Consider the following 24,344-nt stretch of genomic DNA (forward strand, 5'->3'; position numbering starts at 1 on the left):
AGAGCACAGTAATAGAACAGTAAAAACAGAATTTGCCACAATCATTAACCTACTCTCCTGGAATGAATGTGCACCAGAAAACAGAAACTGCTGAGTCCCACCCCTAGAGATTCTGGTTCGGTAGTTCTTCGGTGAGGTCAGAGTATTTGCATTTCAAACAAGTCCTCAGATACTGTGCTGCTGCTGGCCCATCCAAAGACCATACTTTTGAGAACCCCTAGACAAAGGGTATCAACCTATACAACAGGCCTTTTCCCAAGTTACACGACAAATCTTACCAAAAGTTAATGATTACATTTTTTTAAGTCCTAACTCAAAGATGTTCTTGAATCTTAAAGAGATAAATGTGCACCAACTTATATAAGTCAACAGCTTTTCAACATTTTTGTAAGTTATTCAAGTACTTTATCCCTCCTGCCTTTTGGCCATTTCTCTGACATGAGCCCATACCCTAGCAAAGCAGACAGGAAGTAAAAATTAAAGCAATCAATCCTGCTATGCAAAGCAGCTCTGACAAACACTCAGAGATAAAAGCAAGCTATTAGCAAAACTAATGGCTAAAATTGGGCTGGGGATTATCTGTGAATTTTGTTTACTCATGCTCTCCTCGTCTCATCTCGGATAAAGAGAGTTGCTGATCAAAACAGCAACTCTACCAAAGTGTCAAGGCAAGAGGACTGATAGGGAAAGCCAATTTGCTTTCTGGCTGCTTGCCCGCCTCATCTCAATTTGACACAGCTTGTTGCTGTCAGATACTAGCCTAACACAGGTGACATTACTTTGATGATGACAAAGTGAACTACATATAGTATTCTCGTTTCCAGGGGGCTTCTGTACTAAAAGTGCAGAGTTGAAACTTACATTTTCTAATGTTCCCAAGTCTGGTTTGTGCCATGTTTCGATTTTAATGAAGAAATCATCTTTCATATATTCATTCTGCAGAAAACACAACAGGAAAATGACAGTGATCTTCTACCTGTTTCTTGGTGACCACGTCTGAAGGAGCTTTTCCCAGTATAGGCATCCATGCTTTGACTCTACAAGGAGACTGATCCTCAAGTGACAAAGAATCAATAGCTACCGATTTTTATAGGCTTGTCAGGCAAACCAAATGCTGCATGCTTTTAAATAATTTAAACAATTCTACTTGCCACGCGGCATACTGGGCTAATAAAGAAGCTGTGAGGTCTGATAAACAAATATGGCATTTGAAGGGAGTAACAAAAGCAAAATAAAATCAACAGGGAGATTTTGAAACAAGGGTGGAAAGGGCCCATGAACACTGGGAACATGTGGTAGAGGGTGGGGGCTGGTTGGCGGGACACAGGAAGGAACCATGCAGTGAGGGACAGTTAGCAAAGAATGGTTGAAAATAATTACTGCGTAAAACAAAGTTTAAAGATAAAGAAAGTATGAGACACAAAAATAGTTTTACTCACCGTTACAACTGAGGCATAATGGAGAGGTAGGTAATGGAAGGAGAAAAATTTCAGAATATTAATTGGAGTCAAAACAATCTGTCCCAATACTTAATGTCACAAAGACTAAACTATCTGAAAACACAGAACATTTATTTAGTAACTTATGTCTGCAAAACAGTTTCTACACAAGTGACACTACACAGTACATTAGATTATGGAGTATAAATAAAATATGAAGAATAATCTAATTTTAAAAATAATGCTAAAAAGAATAATAATGTCACAACAGCAAAACATTATTTATAAGGTCAATTTAGTAAATGATAGGATGCTGTTTCAGAAGTCTGTCTTATTCCTCCTCTACTATGTAGCAATTTAAGTAAAACACTGTTGAAATGCACCAAAACACCCTTCTGAGTGTAAACGACCTTTCTTTTGGCTTACCCCTGGAGCCAGCATAGTCAGCTAGAACCCCAAAGCGGCTGCCACGTGAGAATGAACTTATGCCTGTCACAAAGTTCTGGGGACAGGAACCCAGTGCAGGCCAGGCGCGGTGGCTCACGCCTGTAATCCCAGCACTTTGGGAGGCCGAGGAGGGCAGATCACGAGGTCAGGAGATCGAGACCATCCTGGCTAACACAGTGAAACCCCATCTCTACTAAAAATACAAAAAATTAGCCAGGCGAGGTGGTGGGCGCCTGTAGTCCCAGCTACTCGGGAGGCTGAGGCAGGAGAATGGCGTGAACCCCGGGGGGCAGAGCCTGCAGTGAGCCGAGATCGCGCCACTGCACTCCAGCCTGGGAGACAGCGAGACTCTGTCTCACCTAAAAAACAATCAAAAAAAAAAAAAAAGGAACCCAGTGCAGCCCTTCCTCTGCCTCATTCTAGCAGTGACTATCCAAGAACCCAAGGAAGATCCTGCTCAGTGTAACCCTTCTCAAAGACATTGGTACTGGGAATCTCTCTCATTCTCAGGGTGGAGGGGTGCAATGGCTGCTGGGGGCCAGGCTTACTTGTTCTACAGTAGGGGTACGCATTCCAGGCTTTCTCATGAAACACCAAGGAGCCCTCGGGAGCAATCATCCTCACGAATGCAGGAACTTTGCTGGGAGAAGAGAGATACTGGATATTATTTAACAGCACCATCAATTCTTGGTATCTATCAAATTGCTTGAAAGAGTATGGCAATCAAAGGTGACCACGTTCTAAGTTTGATGAACTAGTTTATTTCAATCCTAAAGTAATCCAGTAGAAATGAACACATAATTTTTTACACTTTAAATAAAAATGATTAAGAATATTTAGCTGGGTATGGTGGCTGATGCCTATAATCCTAGCATTTTGAGAGGCTGAGGCAGGAGGATGGCTTGAGCCCAGGAGTTTGAGACTAGCCTGGGCAACATGGTGAAACCCTGTCTCTACAAAAAACACAAAATTAGCCAGGCATGGTGGCACATGCCTATAGCCCCAACTATTCAGGAGGCTGAAGTGGGAGGATCACTTGAACCTGGGAGATAGAGGTTGCAGCAAGCTGAGATCACACCACTGCACTCTAGCCTGGGCGACAGAGCAAGACCTTGTCTCAGAAGGAAAAAAAAAACGTTAACTGTATAAAACGTTTTGTGTTTACGTGTGTATTTTTTTTTTAAATAGAAGCAATTATTTCTTAAGAACTTCTGATCTACTACCCCAATGTGAAACCTAAGAGTTAATGGCTATTCATCCTGCACATTAATACAACGTAGTTCTTAGAGTTAGATGACATTATACTGTTTCTTAATGCAAAAAGCCCCAGAATAAGGAGATATCTCTGAATAAAAGTCTGAATACATTTTACAGAACAGACCTGAAGAAAAATGACAATGTAAACAGACCTGAGGAAAAATGACAATGTAAACGACTCATGTAGAAAATGAGAAATTAAAGCATATCCAAGTATAAAATTTTGTAGGTATGGGAGATGAATGTCACTTGCTGCCTCAAGTATGTTCAGAGGAAGAGAAAGGTTCAATACATGATTAATATATGAGAAGCTTGTGCAAGCATATGATAATCAGAAACAATCCCAACATATAAAGGGGCAAAAGTCATCCACAGGCCCATTACAAATAGAAAATGTTACTCGTTAACAAACAAATAGGAAAATCAGTCTTAACAGTATTCAAATAAATGCAAATGAAGTGACTGATTTAGTGACTGGAGCCTACTGTAAAAAGTAGTTTTGCTAGCACAGACTTTTCACACAGATCGAATTCAAATCCCAAAATCACCATTTAGAAGCTGTGTGACCTCAGGCCTGCTACTTGGCTTCTCTGAAATTCCTCATATGTTGAATGGAATTCCTATTACCTGCTCTGCAGGGTTATTGATAGAATTAAATCAAATAATGGAATGTGTTCAGCACACTGCACAATACAATGAGCTCAAAAAATGGTAGTTACTGCTTTTTAATTATAAGCTGACACAGAGCTGGGTACTTTCATATGCCTTTCTTCATTTAAATCTTCCTTAATGTCTTCACATCCTTAAAAATGAAAGAGGCTAATTCTTTGTTCACTAATTTTTTTTTTTTTTTTGAGACGGAGTCTTGCTCTGTCACCCAGGCTGGAGTACAGTGGCAGGATCTTGGCTCACTGCAAGCTCCACGGACTCCTGGGTTCACACCACTCTCCTGCCTCAGGCTCCCGAATAGCTGGGACTACAGGCACCCGCTACCACCCCCCGCTAATTTTTTTGTATTTTTAGTAGAGACGGGGTTTCGCCGTGTTAGCCAGGATGGTCTTGATCTCCTGACCTCATGATCCGCCCGCCTTGGCCTCCCAAAGTGCTGGGATTACAGGCGTAAGCCACCACGCCCGGCCTGATCACTTATTTCTTTTCAAATGGTGAAACGATTCATTCAAACTTCAGAAACACCAAGCCAGGATAACTGAAAATAACATCATTTTAAAAGTCAAAGAGTATCTAGTTGTCCAAAAAATTAATCCCATTGCCAAAGAACTAGAACCAAAATCCCTTTAAGTGTGGGTGAGGTCTAATCAGGGTACAACGGAACACATGAGCATAATTTTTTAAGCCAAGCTACAAGACTACCTATTCATCTGAGAGTATGACAAACGGATCTATCCATGGTTCAGTTGGTCAACTTAGAAAAAGCAGGAGAGGCCAGGCGTGGTGGCTCACGCCTGTAATCCCAGCACTTTGGGAAGCACAGGTGGGTGGATCACCTGAGGTCAGAAGTTCGAGACCAGCCTGGCCAACATGGTGAAACCCGTCTCTACTAAAAATACAAAAAATTGGCCAGGCATGGTGGTGGGTGCCTGTAATCCCAGCTACTCGGGACACTGAGGCTGAATTGCTTGAACCTGGGAAGTGGAGGGTGCAGTGAGCTGAGATCATGCCATTTCACTCCAGCCTGGGTGACACAGCAAGACTCTATCTTAAAAAAAAAAAAAAAAAAAAAAAGAAACAAAAAATGAAAAGGCAGGAGAAACAATTCTGTATTAACTCAGACACATATTTTAACTATCCATTTATTCCTATAGTGCCTGATGTGTGAAGAACCTTAATATTCATAAAATGTTCTAAAATTTGCTGACTCAAATAGAAGGAAACTGGCATTTATCATTAAAGGCCAACATGAGCCAAATCTACATGAAAATTTTAATATTTCTTTATCTCACTCCTAAATGCCTACTATCTTATTTCTAAGATACTTTTCCCACCATGTGAATTCCAACAATTCATTTTATGTTTTGACTGAGTTAATAAAGTCCAAACCTATAAGCTAGATTTATTTCAAATTTACTCCTTTTTTAATGTTTAACGTGAGAACATTATCAAATACATCTCTCCTCAATGAATCTAAGTAACTGACTAAACTTGAGGAAAATGTATATATGGAGCAAATAAAATTAAATTTCAATTCTACTTCAAAGGTTAGAAATTTTCATTAATGGCAACCTCAATATATTCCTAACATGGTAGTTCAAGTGTGCCAACTATATATAATTGAGAGTATATACATCATTTTGCCACCACAGTTATCACTTAGTAAGGCACTTTAGTAAAATGCAGCAGATTCCTGATTTGGAAGCTTAGAGAGCCTCAGAAAAGAACAATTATTAACTGAATGAACAATAGTAAGGCCCTTTAGTAAAATGTAGCAGATTCCTGTTTTGGAAGCTTAGAGAGCCTCAGAAAAGGAACAATTATTAACTGAATTAACAAAATGGGACGTAGGCCTTCAAAAACAAACACGCAGAAAGGACAATCCTTCTTCTCTTGTCCTCCCAAACTATTCACAAAATGGTGCTCCCTCATGATAAACCAATACTTGGAACAGTGCTTACTTACCTCAAGGTAAACATAGCTAGATTTCAGGTGCTTAAGACTGAAGAGTTGAGTTACCCATAGCACAATGCCCAGGACCATGAAGACTCTTTAGGAATACATACCCCTTCTCCCATTCTGAATAGTACTTTAAGACTATTTAACTTCAGGGTAAAATATGACCATAAGGTACACTGAATGCCTGATCTAGGCGCATTCCTTTTTTAATCCTATTCCTGAGATACATAATTACCATGGCAAATCATTTCTAACTGCACTTTTCCCTGGAAATTATTATGTCTATCTGTAAACCACACAAGCAAGACAACTTTTCCCACCCTTCTCCTTCCCACTGCAGATGAACATCAAAACACAGAAAAATATAGGGAAGAATTTAAAGACCAGATTAATTTACCATAAATAAACCAATTAATCTTTCATTTTATGATCAACTGAAATATCCCTTAAATACACTGTGACGCCTTCTCTTCACTAGTCAGGAAAAGCTCAGTTGAGAAGGCAAAAAAAGAAAACAAAGGGCCAGGTGCAGTGGCTCACACTTGTAATCCAAGCACTTTGGGAGGTCAAGGTGGGAGGATCACCTGAGGTTGGGGGTTCGAGACCAGCCTGGCCAACATGATGAAACCCTGGCCAACATGATAAAAACACAAAAATTAGCTCAGCATGGTGGCGGGTGCCTACAATCCCGGCCATTTGGGAGGCTGAGGCAGGAGAGTCACTTGACTCAGGGAGGTGGACGCTGCAGTGAGCCAAGATCACACCACTGTACTTCAGCTTGGGGACACAGTGAGACTGTGTCTCAAAAATAATAACTATATATATATACATACATATATAAATAAAATACTGGGTACCTCATTCATTCATCCACTCAAATATTTACTGTGTCCACTGTGCCAGGCCAGGGGCTGTGTAAATTATGGTGAGTACACAGGACAATTCCTACTCAGAACTTATTTCGAGGGATGGAGGCAGAAAACAGATTAGTAAACAACAAAACACAAAGAGAATTACTTAACAAGCAGTGCAGTGAAATTAAAGAACAGGATACTGGGCAATTAGTAAGTGGAGCAAGGGTATTCGGGAAGGCCTCTCTGAGGAAATAATATTACAGCAGTGATCCAAGGGTACGGAGGCAGGGAACAGAACAGCAAGTAGAGGGAACAGCATGACTACAGGTCCTAAGACAGCAAAAGACTTAACCTGCTTGAGCCACTCTTAGGCCTCCAGCATGGCTAGACTGCAGTGACCAAACATGGAGAGAGGGCAGAAAGACCACATGGGCCCCACCTTATAGGTCACAGAGTTTAGATTTTATTCTTTGTATGATGGGAAGCCACTGAAAGCTTTAAAAAGGGGAATGGCACAACCTGATTTCAGCTGTATGACCATTCTGGCTTTGTGTGAAAAATTAATTGGAGTGGGCAAGAATGGATGGCTGCAAAAATTAACTCAAAATGGATAAAGACCTAAATAAAAACTAAAACTATAAAATTCTTATAAGAAAATACAGATGTAAATCTTTATGATCTTGGATTGGGCAATGATTTCTTTGATGACATCAAAAGCATAAACTACAAAAAGAAAAAATAAATTGGACTTCATCGAAATCATAAACTTTTTTTTTCTTTGGTTTTTTAAGAGACAGGGTCTTGCTCTGTCACTAGGCTGGAGAACAGTGGTGTAATCATAAATCACTGCCACCTCCAACTTCTGGGCTCAAGCGATTCTCCCACCTCGTCTCCTGAGTAGCTACGACAAACAGGTAAGCTGTACTGTGACCGGGCTAATTTTTAAATTTTTTTGTAGAGATGGGGTCGCAATATGTTTTGCTATATTGCCCAGCTGGTCTTGAAATCCTGGCCTCAAGCAATCCTCCCACCTCAGCCTCTTAGGTAGCTGGGATTACAGGCAAACACCAAAATTAAAAACTTTTTAAGCTTCAAAAGACACTATCAAGAAAGTGAAAAGATAACTCACAGAATGGGGGAAAAATCGGCAAATCACCTCTATGATAAGGAACTAGTTTGCAGAATATATAAACAACGCAACTTAACACAGAAAACTCAATTTGAGAATGGGCAGCCAGAGGCCGGGCATGGTAGCTCAGGCCTATAATCCCAGCACTTTAGGAGGCCAAGGCAGATGGATCACCTGAGGTCTGGAGTTCGAGACCAGCCTGACCAACATGGAGAAACCCTGTCTCTGCTAAAAATACAAAATTAGCCAGGCGTGGTGGCACATGCCTGTAATCCCAGCTACTCGGGAGGCTGAGGTAGGAGAAGCTCTTGAACCCAGGAGGTGGAGGTTGTGGTGAGCTGAGATCACGCCATTGCATTCTAGCCTGGCAAACAAGAGTGAAACTCTGTCTCCAAAAAAAAACCAAAAAAACAAAAAACAAAAAAACAGAAAAAAGAATGGGCAGCCAGGGCCAGTGGCTCACACCTATAATCCCAGTACTCTGGGAAGCTGAGGCAGGATGACAGCTTAAGCACCAGGAGTTGGAGACCAGCCTGGGCAACACGGGGAGACCTCCATCTCTACAAAAAAAAAAATTAGCAGAGCACAGTGCATACCTATGGTCCCAGCTACTTGAGAGGCTGAGGTGGGGGGATTGCTTGAGCCCAGGAGTTCGAGGCTACAGTAAGCTATCATCAAGCAACTGCAGTCCAGCCTAGATGACATAGTGAGACCCTGTCTCCAAAAAAAAAAAAAAAAAACTAAAAAGAAAGTGAGGGTATGAGATTTGAACAGATTATTTCTTCAAAGAAGATATACAAATGACCAGAAAGCACTTGAAAAGATGGTAACATCTTTAATCACCAGGAAAATGCAAATCAAAACCAAAACCACAATGAGATACCACTTCACACACACTAGAATGGTTGTAATAAAAAAGATAATGAGGATGTGGAGGAACTGGAACCTTCATACACTGCTGGTAACATTATAAAGTGGTGTAGTTGTTTTGGGAAGCAGATAGACAGTTCCTCAAAAGGTTAAATATAGAGTGATCATATGACCCAGCCAATTTCACTCACAGCAATATATATCTCCAAGAGAACTGGAAACATGTTCACACGCACACAAAAAAGTATGCAGAAATGTTAACAGCAGCATTACTCGTAACAGCCAAAAGTGAAAACCCAAATGTTCAACAACTGATAAATGGATAAACAAAATGTGGCAGGTCTATACAATGGAATATTACTCAGCAAAAGTAATATATTATCAAATATATAATATATTTGATATATTATATCAAATAATTATAAATATGATAAATTATAAAAAAAGATAAATATCAAAGTAGTGATACATGCTTTAACACAGACAAGCCTTGAAAACATGCTAAGTGAAAGACGTCAATCACGAAAGGCCACATATTACATGATTCCATTTACATAAAATATCCACAGTACATCTACAGAGACAGAAAGTAGATCAGTGGTTGCCAGGCACTGGGAGGAGGGGGTAATAGTGACTGCTAATGAATACGAGATTTCTTTCTGGATTGTGGAAAATGTTCTGAAATTAAGTAACAATGGCAGTTGCCCAACTCTGTGAATATACCAAGAACTACTAAAGTGTGCATTTTAAAAGAATGAATTTTATGGCATATAAATTATATCTCAATTAATTTTAAAGCCAGAAAAAGAATGGATGGCAAAATATCAGCCTGGAGGCAAGTCTAAGAGAGAGAACGGTAACTTTGATTAACAGTAGTGATGGAGATGGAAGAAAGAAAAGAAGATACATAAGGAGGGAAATTACAGAAATGATTTAAAACCCCAGTTTGTGGGAAGGGAGTAAAATAACCAGACACAAACTGCCTAACTTCTGGGAGACAGTAGACTCCAAAGTCCTGGAGAATTACAAAAAACAAAGAGAAAAGTATTTTTCACCCAATAAAAGGGGAATAATACATGAAAAATGAGATACACCATCAAGAGGAAAAATATATTTCAGAAAATACTTCTGATATTTTTCTGAAACAGGATCACTCTTGATTTGGAAAACTGAACTGTGAAAAATTTAGGACTAAACTACATACAATGACAAATAACATGTGTCTATAATGGCTAATTCTTGACTCAAGAACAAATTATATTTGGCTGATATTTATTAATTTTTCTTTTTCTTTTTTTGTTTGAGACAGAGTCTCACTCTCATTGCCCAGGCTGGAGTGCAATCATTATCTTGGCTCACTGTAACCTCCGCCTCCCAGGTTCAAGCGATTCTCCTGCCTCAGCCTCCCAAGTAGCTGGGATTACAGGTGCCTGCCATCACATTCCGCTAAATTTTTTGTAGTTTTAGTAGAGATGGGGTTTCACCATGTTGGCCAGGCTGGTTTCGAACTCCTGACCTCAAATGATCCACCCACCTCGGCCTCCCAAAGTGCTGGGATTCCAGGCAAGCCACCGCACCCAGCCTATTAATTTCTTATATGTGCAAGATGCTCTCTGAATGTGAACAACTATATACAATCAATCCTTTCATTTTCAGGTGATTTAAATTTCTCATTTTAAAACATAATTTAAGTTCCTGGCAAATGACTCCCTTTGCTTACAAAAATGAACTCTTACCTTAGAACCACATGAAATTTTAAAATAACGATTTTTCAAAAAAAACTTCTTCTGTTTCAACCTTTGGGAAACAAGGTGGTTCTGGAGTTGGCAAAGCCTTATAAATTCCCCATCAATCAGGACTGACTGAAGATGGCGAAAGTGTAACACTTATGCAGAATAAGAAAGAATAAAGCTGACTTTCCTCAAGAAGGGTGAGCAAATAAACTAGCAAAAAGGACTGGTCAGTGTGTTCTTACAGTGAAGTCTCAGGAGAGCTACAAGCTTTTCTCTGAAATACCATCTGAAAGTTACAACACATTTCTTTGTCTTGCTCCAAAATTCTCTGCCCAGTAAATTCCTTCCTCTTTCACTACCATCTACTACTGAGCATTAAAGAAACTAACTTTAGTGGAAAATGGGATACAATAAGACAAACATGCACACATGGAAATATGTGACTAGGTATCAAAATGAGAAGAAATTATAAATATGATGGGTTTAGGGAAGAGGGATCAAAGTGAATAAAATCAGCCATGGAATGCCTCTGCATAGGATAGTTCTGAGGTGTACTCAGAAAACCAAGCAGGTTATGAGAGACCCCAGCATAAGGGGCTGAAAAAAACGCTCAGGGTGGGCTGAACAGTTTATGTTAGGAAGACAACAAAGAGACTGGCTTGCTTAGAGCCAAGGGTTTTTGTTCTGGATGGACTTACACAATTGGGAATCTGAAATACCTTGTTAAGTTTAGCTTTATTTTGGAAGAAGACTTTAGATGTTAAAGACTTCAGAGAAAGTAAGAGACGGTGAAACCTGTGGTTTTGGAAGAATTTTTCTGTAAACTCCCAAGGAGTTAACTTCAGGAAATGGAAAATAACTCTTCCACAGGATTCAGACGTAGAGCAAAGTGGTTAGTTGAGCAAAGTGGTTAAAAGGGCAGGTTCTGGAGTTGGTCTGTGTTCAAGTCCTATCTCTGCTACCAAATAGCAGTGAGACATGGAGTAAGTTAAACCTTTCTGGACCTCAGTTTCCTCACTATAAAAAGTTGCTGTAAGGAATGAATAAACTCCCCCCTAAAACACTTCCAATAACCCAGTGACCAGCACACAGTAAAAATACATTAAGTACTAGATCTTCTGTTCAGAATTACCATGGGCAACCACTCACTCTAAGTTATCAAACAAAATATGGACAAAATCTCATTATCCCATGAGATGATTTATCACCTGAGATTCAAGGAAACCAGACATTTCAAATGTCCTGTGCAATGAGTCACCAACCTTTGGATTTTGTCAATATTCACAAAGACTGTTTCTCAACCTTCTGGTTGAGATTAAGCATATATATGCTACCAAGAAGTGTTTTGCTGAAATGGGAAAGCATACAGGTCAGGGAATCCAGAGACTTGAGTTACACTGGCTAAAGCAGATCTCAGAACTTCAAGTATCTCAAAAGTAAAATAAGGCCTTGGTGGCCTTAGTCAAGTTTGTAGTTTTATTGATGTTGTGATGGTGCACCCAGCTTAGGATAATTTATGGAGTAAATGTTGAAAAAGCAAACATATTACTAGACACAAATTTAACTTCCTCAGGGAGAGCTCTAAAACTAGCTAGGGACTGTGGGTATGTCTTCAGCATGCTGAGCTGATGCCCTAAAGAAAACTGTAAGTCTGATGGGGCTGCACCTTTAGGCTTGCCTTGGGATGGAGGTCTTTCCTGCAGAACAGTGAAGGCCTCAGCACTTACTACTAAATGATTCTTTCCCCCCTTCCATAATATAGTTATCCTGTGGCTGATGTGCTTTCAATGTTGACACTGACAAATTTGTCAGTGTGGACATCTGACTGCCCCATAGCCATTCCCTCCTCCAGAGGACAGCAAATGGGCCCTGTTTTGCCCAGTTTATTTATTATTGGATAGGTTTTTGTTCCTCACTACTGTCAGAAGAGTCATTATTTGCCATGCTGCCTGAGACTCATTACTGCCACCCTCTTGCCTTTTTCCCTTTCCTGTCTCATTCCTCTCTGTGCTTCTGCCCACAGCTGCCATCTTTGTGTGATAAGGCCAACCTTCCATGGGAATCAACCCTCGCCATCCCATCAGATCCCCTCTCTCCCTTCTCATGGGAGTGCCTTGTATTTATCAGGCACCTGGGACAAAAGGGTGTGGGATTTGAAATCAGAGCACCTAGGTCTCTGTCACCATTCCATCACTTATTAGCTGTGAGCTTGGGTAAATATGTGCCTTAGTGTCTTAGGTACAATATGAATTATTGTCTATTTCTCAGGATTGCAATGACAAGTAAATGAGTGCAGGGTAAAACCACAGGGTACCCCGCTCCTCCTAGGAATGGAGAAGTTGTTCTAGAAGCCCAACTGTGCTGGAAGGTTGGCCGCCAAGAGCCAAAATCTTCTTTTATTTAACCCACTAAAGCCTGAGAGGAATTCTGAAACTCATCCCCAAATAACCTCTCCGGAATAAGAATATCTCTTGCACTAACCATATTTATCTAGCCCTCTTCAACTTATGAGACTCCTTATTCATGACTGGAGCGTTACCTAAATCAACTATTTCAAAAATCATATTTAACATTCCTTTTCTTTCTTATAAAAATGAAAATACAGAAGAGAATATTTATCACCTGGTTGATATATGGGTGATTTAAGTGGGATTTTTTAAATCACCCATATCCCACTACTAGGTGACAAATATTCTCAACATTTTAATGTACCTCTTTTAGGCTTCTTTTTTCTGATTTTTTTCAAAAAACATGTAACATATTATGTATTACATATTATTTCAAACTGTTCTTTTCCATGCAGGAATGTATCAAACACTTTCTCAACATTCCAACTCTCAGATTTCAACCAGAGGACATTTTGAATCTATTTCAAATTTATTTACTTATAGGATAGTGATCTAAACAGGACATCAGAGGCCAACAAAAAATTTTATACATCAAACTTTTTGGCTTATTTTAGAACCCCCAGGAAGAGTCCAGTGTCTTTAAGAGGAACTTTTATATGTGGTGGTGCAATTCAATTAACAGGTAAATGCAAAAATGCTAGAAAAAGAAAGCTGAGTATATATAAGCAAATTCAAAACTTAAAATACATATAGACTATACCATCTGGAATGCCAAAATCATCTCTCAATAGACATATTTTTCAGATATACTTAGGGTACTAACAAATTAATAGGAACCATGAAAAGACCTTCTCTATGGATAACTGATCAGAGTTACTGCCTTATTTCTCAAGTCAAACCTGCAACAGAAGCAAAGAAATGCTGTATTCTAAGAGAAAATAATGATAAAATTTAAGGTTCTATAAAGAGATAAGATTATGTGTCACTATAAACCAAAGATGAGTAGGTTATGGGTCACTATAAACCAAGTAGCAGAGTTAAGCTGAGGAAATATAAAAAAATTCTGATCATGACAGCTACAACTTTGAGGAGTTCCACAAAACATGAGTATGATTCATTTCAATATGAAGAGAACAGAGGCAAAAGATCCCCCACCTGTAATTAACTAGGGAGATTAATGACAAAATGAACTCTTAAAAGCCATTACTGGTCTTCTGCCCTTAGATAAATACTGGTAGCACTTTTTTGGTTTTTTTGGCTTTTCTTTTTCTAGAGATGAGGTCTCACTATATTGCCCAGACTGGTCTCAAACTCCCGAGCTCAAGCAATCCTCCCACCTCAGCCTCCAAAGTTCTGGGATTACAGGCATGAGCCACCGCACTTGGCCAGCATTTTTTGTTTTAAAATATTTATGCCAATGATACAGATTAGATGGCCAAACTTAGGGGAATGTGCAAAAAAACTTCAACGAACCAAAGAGAAAAAAAGCAATGAAAAAAGGATATGAAGAGTCAAAAGTCATACAAGAAATTCAAATGGTCAATTAACATAAAAAGACATTCAACCTCACTAATAAAGAAATACGAATTTTAACAAGAGACTATCTTTTGTCTATGAAATTAGCAAAAATTAAAAAGAAAAATACGGAAAAATACTATCAAACTCCTGAAGGGCAATTTTGGCAGTAATATCAAAATTTAAAAGGTGCATGTCCTCCCAGCAATCCTTTTATTAATTTCTCATTTTATAATTTCTCTTAGGAACAGTAACCTAAGGCATATAGACACATGTACAACCATGTTCACAAAAGTTTATTTTTTGAGACAGCGTCTTGTTCTTTCGCCCAGGCTGAAGTGCAGTGATCATAGCTCACTGCAACCTCTAACTCCTGGGTCCAAATGATCCTCCCACCTCAGCATCCCAAGTAGCTGGGACCATAAGGGTACACCACCATGCCCCGCTAATTTCTTTTTTTTTTTCTGAGACAGAGTCTCACTCTGTCACCAGGCTGGAGTGCAGTGGTATGATCTCGGCTCACTGCAACCTCCACCTCCCCGGTTCAAGCGATTCTCCTGCCTCAGCCTCCCAAGTAGCTGGGACTATAGGCGTGTGCCACCACACCCAGCTAATTTTTGTTATTTTTTGTAGAGACAGGGTTTCACCATGTTGACCAGGGTGGTCTCGATCTCTTGACCTCGTGATCTGCCCGCCTCAGCCTCCCAAAGTGCTGGGATTACAGGTGTGAGCCTCTGCGCCTAGCCAATTTTGTTGTTGTTGTTGTTGTTGTAGAGATGGGGTCTCCCTGTGTTGCCCAGGCTGGTGTCAAACTCCTAGGCTTAAGCAATCCTCCTGCCTCTGCCTCCCAAAGTGCTGAGATTACAGATGTGAGCCACCAAACCTGGCCAGAAACATTATTTATAACAGACAAAAACTAGAAAATATCTAAAATACCTAAATGGACTTACAATGCAGGGAATGGTTAAGTAAACTATACTATGTCCAGAAGAAATTTTACTTAGCTTTAAAAAGAATCACACAGATATTAAATAACAATATGGAAGATATTCATGAGAAATAAAGCAAACTGCAAAACCATTCATACGGTCCACTTGTTGTAGAAAACTAAAATTGATACAAGTAATACATCGCTATCTATGTTAAAAATTCCTTTGACTATATACAGAAAATTATCTAGAAGGATAAACTCTAAGCTGCTTCTAGTGTTTCTCTCTGTGTTAGAAATATTTGATGGCAAGGAGAACGGACTAAGCTTTTATCTGAATTTTTGTTATAAGCAGATATAATACTTTTCTAATTTACAAATAACAAATAAAGGAGGAAGGTCTCTCAAAAAATTAAAGTGCAATATATTATCACACTGAAATTAAAAATGTACTTCATATCTACTAGTTAAGTTAGCTAGTTCCATGCATCATAATTAAGCCAAGTAGTTACGAGGCGTCAAATGTGAACACCGCTTACCTCTTTAGGTGATAAATTTTGTGTGTATACTGTCCCTTCTCTCCATCCTTCTCATAAGGTTCATTCTTTAAGACTTCAATTCCTTCTCCACCACCAGTCTCATTCTTACTAGCTTCTGCAACAGAGTAAAGCTGCCCAACCTGATACTGAAATTTCAAAGAACACAGAAGTTGAGTAGGTCAGTACTAACTGCAGAAATTTAGTATGCTAAAATCTTAATATAGACGATATAGAAAAGCATATCCAAACCATTCAGCATAACTGTGTTCAATATGAAAACACAACTCAAATTAGAAATTAATATGTTTAGGAAGACAAACCGCAGATTATTATACAGTTTTAAAAACCTGTATTTTATAGAACTTTCATTATTCAAAAAATTTGCCAGTTACAAATACTTTGGTGCCTTTACACTATCAATCTATCAAGAAAATGTCTCGAAACTTGGTTCAACTTTTGAACAATATATTTGTACTTTACAAAGCATTTTCACCTCTATTATTTCTCATTTAACTTCACAAAATTCCAAGAAAGGTATGGCAGAAATACAACTGGCACTTTGCCAACTAAAGCTGAGCAACCAGCATATTGTTCTTAATGATAAAGGGGAGGGATGTAAACTGTAATAACAAAAGCCTGGAGATCCAAAGAAACATAATAGATAGTCCAAATCTTGGTAGACTTCTGGGGTCATTTTCTCCTTATGACTTATTTATGATACACTCAATTTGGTCCTTCTTCAGCTAACCAGAAACAGTATTGGGGGCCCAAGATCAGAAATGGTTCATTGTGGGTCCTCAAGTAAACAGAATAAATAGAAACTGTTTTTAAAGTAATATAAATGTATACATATTACCATAAAAGGCAGGAAATTGCTCACAGTAGTTTCTAGTTCATTTAACATGAATCAGAAATCTCAGAGGCCTGCATCAATATCTGTAAGTCAACTGTATTTTCTACGCCAATCTGGAGTCGCTAGTTCCAACAAATGTTGGAAAAAGTTCTCGTGTTCTAATTTGTTACAGTGACCCAACTGTGGCACTATCTTCCATCACTTCAAATTTGGCTAAATTTCTTCCTTCTAATGAAAGCAGCTTGAAGAAGTGTATTTCTTCTTTATAAGCATATTTTCAAAGAAAAGCTACAAAAATCTACCTCTAAGAACTTGTAATTTCAAAACTAACATTTTATGTGAGGGACCAAAACAACAGGTAGTTTAAGCTCAGTAAACATTCATATCTATAAATCACATGGAGATATGATGCTATCTTGCCTATTAGTTAAATTTAAAAACACACCCACACACACACTCTTACTCAATTTGGAAGTGTTTGGGAAGTTGAAACCAAACATATTTCTTAAATGCTCCCAGAATAAATTTCTGTAGGACCTGCAAAGAGGACTGTATTTCTTCTTTCGGCTTTGCATGATACAACACTAGGGTTAGTCTAATAATGCCACAATCCTTAAATACCTTCAACATGTACTTTTAAACACTATCATATTCTAAAACAGGACTAAAATGAGTCTAAGTCAAAAGATAAATTTCATTTTGGTCAGGAACACACAATAACAAAATTCAAATGAACTGTATCCAAAAAAAGGTTAATGGACTGGTATTTCATGGCATGCTACTTAGGTTTCTCTCATTCTCCTTTTTTAAGAATAAAAAATTTTAAAAAAAGAATAAGAAATAGACACAGAAGGCATGTTTTAAAAATGTGCATATAGGCCTGGCACAGTGGCTCATGCTTGTAATCCCAAGGCTTTGGGATCACTTGAGGTCAGGAGTTTGAGACCAGCCTGACCAATATGGTGAAACCTGGTCTCTACTAAATATACAAAAATTGGCCAGGTGCAGTGGTGGGTGCCTGTAATTCCAGCTACTAGGGAGGCTGAGGCAGGGAGAATTGCTTGAACCCAGGAGGCGGAGGTTGCAGAGAACTGAGATCGCAACACTGCACTCCAGCCTGGGCGACAGAGCGAGACTCCATCTCCAAAAAAAAAAGGGGCGGGGGGAGTATAACAAAAAGCCGAGAACAGTATTTTCAGTGACAATACCAAGACTCAAAAAGATTTCGACAAGCTGATTCAACCAGCTGAAATCAAAAGAAAAAGTCTAACAGAAACAAATGTCAATTTCCACATTCAACTTCAAACAATCAATTGTGCAAATAGAGAATAGGGTGCTTAGCTTCTCTGGAGTGTTTTAATACAGTGAATCCTCCTGAGATATATACAACTGTGTTCAAGCCTACACTAAACAGTGCCAGACAGCTACTCTTTTTCACTTCCTGCATTTCTTTCTGTCTTCTGTCAGCTGTCACTTCTTAGGTTATCAGTTTGTTTTGTCCCACTTCCAAGTCACTGCTTCTAATCTACTGTCAGCTCCAGGAAAACCAGATAACTGAGCAAATGGGAACTGTGTGCAAGTTACAGAAGAGCCTAGAGGGTTTTATGGGTTTTGCTATATATATCCTGATTTCTCAGAAGCTGTTTCTGCTCTTATCTTCATTCTTGGCTACAATACACATGGCTATAACTGCAGGACATGCAAGTTCTGAATAGGTGATATATTTCTGTATCATGTCCAGACTGAGGAAAACAATAAGCTCTTACAGTCATGTGCTGGTCATACCATGTCTGGAATACTGTTTTCAGTTCAGATCAACAATTACAACACATATAGTAATAGAACCAGCTGGTAGGAAGTCTACATATCATGCTGTATTAAGCCAAGTGAATGTGTTGGGAATGTTTAACCTTCAGACTTTCTAAGATGAAATAAAAGTGCTTGTGGGGGGATGGGGTTCGCTGGAGGGGAGAGCTGCCATCAGAAAACCTGAAGGATTAACCACTGCAAGACAGAACAGGCTTATTTCCCATTGCTCAAATGGGATAAACTGTAAACAAGAGTCAAGCATTATAGGAAAAGCAGATTTTGGTTCAAACACAAATGTTTAAAATGTCCAACAGTAAAGTAGGCTGCTTCTCTAAGTAGCATGCTACTTAACCTTAAAGTACTTAAGTTTAGGCTGGAGCCTCATTTCTCTGGGATGTTGCAGAAAGAATTCCTGCACTAGACAGGAGGTTAAACTACATTCTTTAGACTCTTCCAAAACAAGGCAGTGTAGCAAGAAATTCATTATCATTCATTTAATTCATTTTGCAATTCATTGCAACTATCATTCATATGATTAATTTTGTCACATAAGGTGGAATGAAAAGGTAAATCAATACTATGAAAATATGAGTTTACAGTAACATATCAAAGTACAGTACATATACCAATAAAATGATGCAGAAGCAAGAAAAACTTACCTCCTGAACAGAACATGGCAAAACCACACGGCTAAAAAGACAAAAGAAAAAAATATATATATTACATATGAAATAGCTTTAAACACAGATCTCTGAAGAGGTTTTCTCTTAAATCCAATGATAACAGAGACAGGTCTCTCAAATAAAAAAATACAAGGGTGTCATTTATGGAAGAGGGTCTTTGCAATGCCTACACCGTAACTGGGGAACTAAAACTATCATTCTTGGGTCTCAATGATCATTTGCATTTAGTGTTCCCAGGACCCCAAACAGCAGCTGCAGAGATTCTTGAGTAAAGAAAAAAGAGAAAACTCAACATTGAAAATTGCAAGGTACAGAATGTATTATTTGTAGATTGTCTGGTCAGGTTGCCCTGACTAAATTTTTAGTATGGTTTCATTCTCCACCTATATACTATGCATTTTGTTTTCATGATGCTTCTTACAGAATACGTGTCTTGAATCTCATTGAATAAATGCTTCCAGAAACTGTTCCCCCACTATTCAATTATTCCTCAAGTTTACTAAGATAAAAATAAGGAGTCGTGTAGAATTAGTAAGAAAAATTTTACTATGGAAACTACTTGAACCTCCCTACCAGCATATATACAATATAAGGTTGACATGTGTTTGGTCCTGTCCAAGAGTTTCTTATTGTATATACCAAAAAGATGTCATTATAGCTCCATTGCAAGCAGTCTTAAAAGTTCAAAAACAGTATCATGGTATATTATTTTATCAAAATATTCCATCTTATCTCTAGATTTTATAAGGAGAGTCCTTATTTCCACCATAAATCCTGAAAACCAAGACCATCCCTGTATATCCATGGTCTCATAATTATAGTTGGTTCCAAGACAGCAACTTCCTTTTTTGGGGGATGGGGGTATACGATCCTTCTCATACTTTCCTAATCTTACCTGTCATTTTATGGAAAATTTTCAATAGTTTTCCTCATTCCAATTTCTTTTCAGCTATAATTTTTATTTTTTTCTTGCAGTAAGAGTCATTTAGCTTATTGACTGTATTAGTGACAATCTTTTTGGCCTAGGCATTCTTATTAGTATTTCTTATTCGTAAGTATGAAGACAGTAATACAACCCAGATTATATCTAGTTTGCATTCCAGCTACACTTTCCACCTACTCCTTTCTCCCTACTCTCCTCAAACATCTATGCCTGAATGTTCACATTACTTCAATCTCCAACATGTACAACATGTCTGTTACTCCCTCCCCTTTGACTACTGAGTTACTCACCACTCTTTGTCTTTCTGATAATGGTGATTCAAAAACAATGAACACTCTCAAACTCACAATGGTCACTAATTTCTACTCTCCATCAAGAATAAACTTCTTGTAAGTCCTTCCATACCTAAAAATTCCCAATCATTTTAGTTCTCTTCTCAGTACACGCTAACTTGCTCACTGTCCCAGCGCATAAAATAGGGGAGGGGAAACTAGAAAGCTATAGGTTGGGAGCAGATTATCAGGACCTGGAATACTATGGTAAGAAATCCATTAAATTCATTAGGCAATAAGGAATCCCAAAAGGTTGGTCCAAGAGGTAAGTGACAAGTACAGCTGACCTGAAGAAGTCATCTGCAGGTGGTTAAAAACACTGACAAGCAGGAGAAGTGGGGAAAGCTATCTTTTGGGAGGCTAGGCAAGACCTGTCACAAAGGCCTGAACCAAGATGATGGACTGCAGAGGGAATGGAAGGAAGGGATAGAGAAGGAAGAGTCAGTCTTCCCTGAAGTTTCACAAAACCAAAGAATCACTGCTGAGTAATTTTACACTCACTAACAGGAAGATCCCTATTTTTATTTAAGAACACTTTCAAGGAAATTTCTTTCAAAAAACGAAAGTGACTGATTAAGACATTCAGAACAATGAGTCAAGTAAGTTCTTCAAAATTTGCTTAACAAGTAAAAGGGAAAAGGAACATATAGGCTTTGATTTTCTGTTGTTATTCTAAAAGCAGTATTCAACTTTTAGTGCCAATCGAAAATGTTCAAATGTCTGAAAATCCTCATAATTTCCAAATGGAATCAGTAACTAATTGTTTAAAACCAGGACTTTACATTAATGGTAACTTCATCTACTGCTTAAATAATAACTTGAAGGGAAACAGCCCACCTCGAAAGTCATTTCTAACATTTTAATTCTTATAAAAAAATAGAGGGCCAGGCACGGTGGCTCACACCTGTAATCCCAGCACTTTGTGGGCGGATCACCTGAGGTCAGGAGTTCCAGACCAGCCTGGCCAACAGGGTGAAACCCTGTCTCTACTAAAAATACAAAAAACTTAGCCGGGCATGGTGGCGTGCACCTGTAGTCCCAGTTACTTGGGAGGCTGAGGTAGGAAATCGCTTGAACCTGGGAGGCGGAGGTTGCAGTGAGCAGAGATCATGCCACTGCACTCCAGCCTGGGCAACAGAGTGAGACTCCGCCTCAAAAAAAACAAAAAATAAAAAAGAATTTTGTAAGACAACAAACATTTGCCAAAGTATTTTAGTTACCAATATCTTCACATAGGAATAAGCTATTCATTGCTCCTAACCAACAAGAATTTTAGAAAGTTGACTTGAGAGTAAGTATCAATTTTTCATTGAACAACACTGAATACTTCAGAGCATGTTAGGACTAGATGCTGTGCTAGATACTGAAATTACTTAAGAAACAGCTCCTACCTTCAAAAAGTCTAGGAGGAAAAAAAAATGTAGGGGAGATACACATAAAGAGTTAACATCAAGAAACTTAATTTATAACTCTTTGGGAAAAATAATTAGACTTTGGGCATGAGTCAACATTCATTATCTGGGTACATTTAAATATTCATAACGAAAGCAAATGTTTGCAAAAAGCACAGTGCGCAAATTCCCAATAGGAACTGCTTTCCAAGAGTTAGCTTCATACTACTCACATACTGTCAAAGGGATCTACTGAATACTGTGTGTCTGTAACATTTTTGGAGGAAGGAAATACTCCAATGAAAGAAAAATGACTAGATCTATTTAAAATCAGTTCTGCAACTCAACTTGCTGTGTAACTTAGGCCAAGTCAATTTCCTTCTTTCTTATTTTCTCCATTTGTTTTAGTGTTTGCCACCCATCTACCCACATCATATAGAAGTCAGAGTAATGAACACTTGGTTTGATACACTGTATAAACGACTTCGAAGAAAAGTTTTATATAAACCCAATATTCAGTACTATAAATAAGCTTTAATTGCGAATTTTCACTCTACCAACAAAAGGCAAAATGTCTCTTCTCAAAATCCCTGTCACTGACCCAAGTTACTATTTTCCATCAATTCATTAACAAATATTTACTGAGCACCTATTACATGCGAGGGACTATTCTAAAAACTGGGGATATGAGAGTGAGCAAAACAAACTCATGGCCCTTACATGTAAAAAGAGAATACAACTAGTAGAAAAAAATTAATAATACATTGTATTGCATGTTGGATGGTGATAAGCACTATGGAGACCGATAAAGCAGGGAAGGCAAATACCACCCCAAATAGTGGGAACTACAATTAGGTCTTCAGAAAGGGATTCCCTGAGAAGGTGACGTCTGAGCAAAGACCTGGAAGGAGGTGAGTTAGTGCACCAAGGGAAGAACACTTCAAGCAAAGGGAACAAAAGCAGGTGGAAAGGCCTTGAACTGAACTTTTTTCTAGAGTAGTAGAGGAACAGCAAGGAAGCTTGCGAAGATGGAATGGGCAAGAGAAAGGTAGTACATGAGATCAGGGCAGGAAAAAAAAGTGTAAAGCCTTGTAGCTGTTGCAGAGGCTTTGACTTTTATTCTGGGTGAGACAGGGAGTCTTTGGGAGGTATTAAGTCTCAGAGAGGTGACATCAGTGACTTTTTAAAGGACGTTTAAGAATACTAAAAATAAAGTGTCTGAAGAAAGCTAAATTAAGCCAAAAATATTTCTAAGAATTTAAAATGAAGAATTTGAAAACCAACGAATGGGCCATACTCGACCTCCCTAGCTGCCCAAAGGATGCTGACGATACGAACCAGCTGTGACAGGCGAACATTCAAAGGCAAGCAGATTTCCCTAATGTTCACAGTCCTTGCCAGTGGGAAAAGCCGTGACTTTTCAACAAAATCACTTGGCCGGTCGGATGCACCTCGAAATCCCTCCATTTGACAGACCACGTGTTAACTTCTAAGAAAGTAGGTGGGGCCCGGGATGTCAACTCATTTTAAAACATGCGGAAACCAGAAAGAGAAAAGGCTCTCCCGTCAAGTCAACGGAACTGCCCAGTAGAGCGGAGGCTTTCCGGATTCCCGGCTCCACCACGAACTTCAGGGCGCCAACGTCCCACCGCGAGTCCTCACACGAGGGCTGCCTTCAACCGGCAAGCCCATCTCCCGCTGGTTACCAGCGGACTCCACCCCGGACGACAAATCACAGTCAGAACCAACGTGCCTCTCCCACCCTCGGACTGCGGCTCTTTCCCACCGGCGGGCCTGGGGGTGGGCCCAGAACCAGCCTGGGGGTGGGGGGTTGGGGAGAAGGCGGGTCCCAGCGGAAACTCCCGGCCGCGCCTTCCCGAGCCATGCGCTCGGGCCGGGACCCAGCTGCCTTCGCCCCGGGGAAGGGAGAGGCCGTGTTACCACGGCAATGCCTGGAGGGCCGAGGGGCGCCCTCGCTGAGGGGCTTCGAGGGGGCCGGGAGCGCGTGTCGGAGGGAGGGGGCGCCCGCAGGGAGGGGCTGACACAGGGCTGACTCCGATTTAGGAATATCCTGCCACTTCTCCATCAACAAATATTTCATCACTGCCGTCCCACGGCCTCGCTCGCACCCACGGACCCACTTACAATTCCTTGATCAGCACCATCTTCCCGGAACCCCCTCACAGCTGCCGCCGATACCACCGCCGCCGCCGCCGCTACCGCCTCTCACAACGCCTGCGCGGCCCCGCCTCCCTGCCCCCCGCGCCACCATCGCGCCTGCGTGCCTACACCCTTCCGCCGCGACCAGTCGCGTCAGCGCGCGAGGGGGCCTAGCTCCGCCCAGTTTCGTGCCCCACCCCGGGCACACGAGGCCTCCAATGCGGTTGCGCAGCCCGCCGAAGAGCTTGCGACTTCTACTGCGGCTGCGCAAGCTCGGCGCGCGCACTCTTGTCTGTTTACGAGGGCTCCTCCCTTCAGCTTTGGTCCCTCGGGGCGTCTGGGCAGCCTACGCTTTCCGGTGAGTTTTCCAGTTGGTTCTTTGGAAGTCGTTTTGCGGTGACCGGTTTTCTGCTCTCTCTTACTGCTCTGAGCCAGGGCCCACCTCCTTGACCGACACCTCACCTCCATAGTCCACATAAAAGACTC

The 24,344-nt window shown here is 39.9% G+C and overlaps 1 protein-coding gene across 2 annotated transcripts in view; it reads right to left on the reverse strand.

Annotated features, from left to right (window-relative positions):
* PITPNB (phosphatidylinositol transfer protein beta) overlaps positions 1-23,922 on the reverse strand; it is a 68,317-nt gene extending 44,395 nt beyond the window's left edge. For both annotated transcript variants that reach the window (XM_032138045.2, XM_032138046.2), the window contains exons 1-6: positions 23,844-23,922; positions 19,009-19,039; positions 15,688-15,833; positions 2,435-2,526; positions 1,440-1,447; positions 862-936 (exon numbers count right to left, since the gene is read on the reverse strand). In XM_032138045.2, coding sequence (XP_031993936.1) covers positions 862-936; positions 1,440-1,447; positions 2,435-2,526; positions 15,688-15,833; positions 19,009-19,039; positions 23,844-23,863 — 372 coding nt within the window. In that variant the 5' untranslated portion in view covers positions 23,864-23,922. The remainder of the gene's footprint in view (positions 1-861; positions 937-1,439; positions 1,448-2,434; positions 2,527-15,687; positions 15,834-19,008; positions 19,040-23,843) is intronic.
* Positions 23,923-24,344: the final 422 nt, after the last annotated feature.

Source organism: Hylobates moloch, unplaced genomic scaffold, assembly GCF_009828535.3.
Source record: "Hylobates moloch isolate HMO894 unplaced genomic scaffold, HMol_V3 SCAFFOLD_19, whole genome shotgun sequence".
NCBI classification, from domain to species: domain Eukaryota; kingdom Metazoa; phylum Chordata; class Mammalia; order Primates; family Hylobatidae; genus Hylobates; species Hylobates moloch.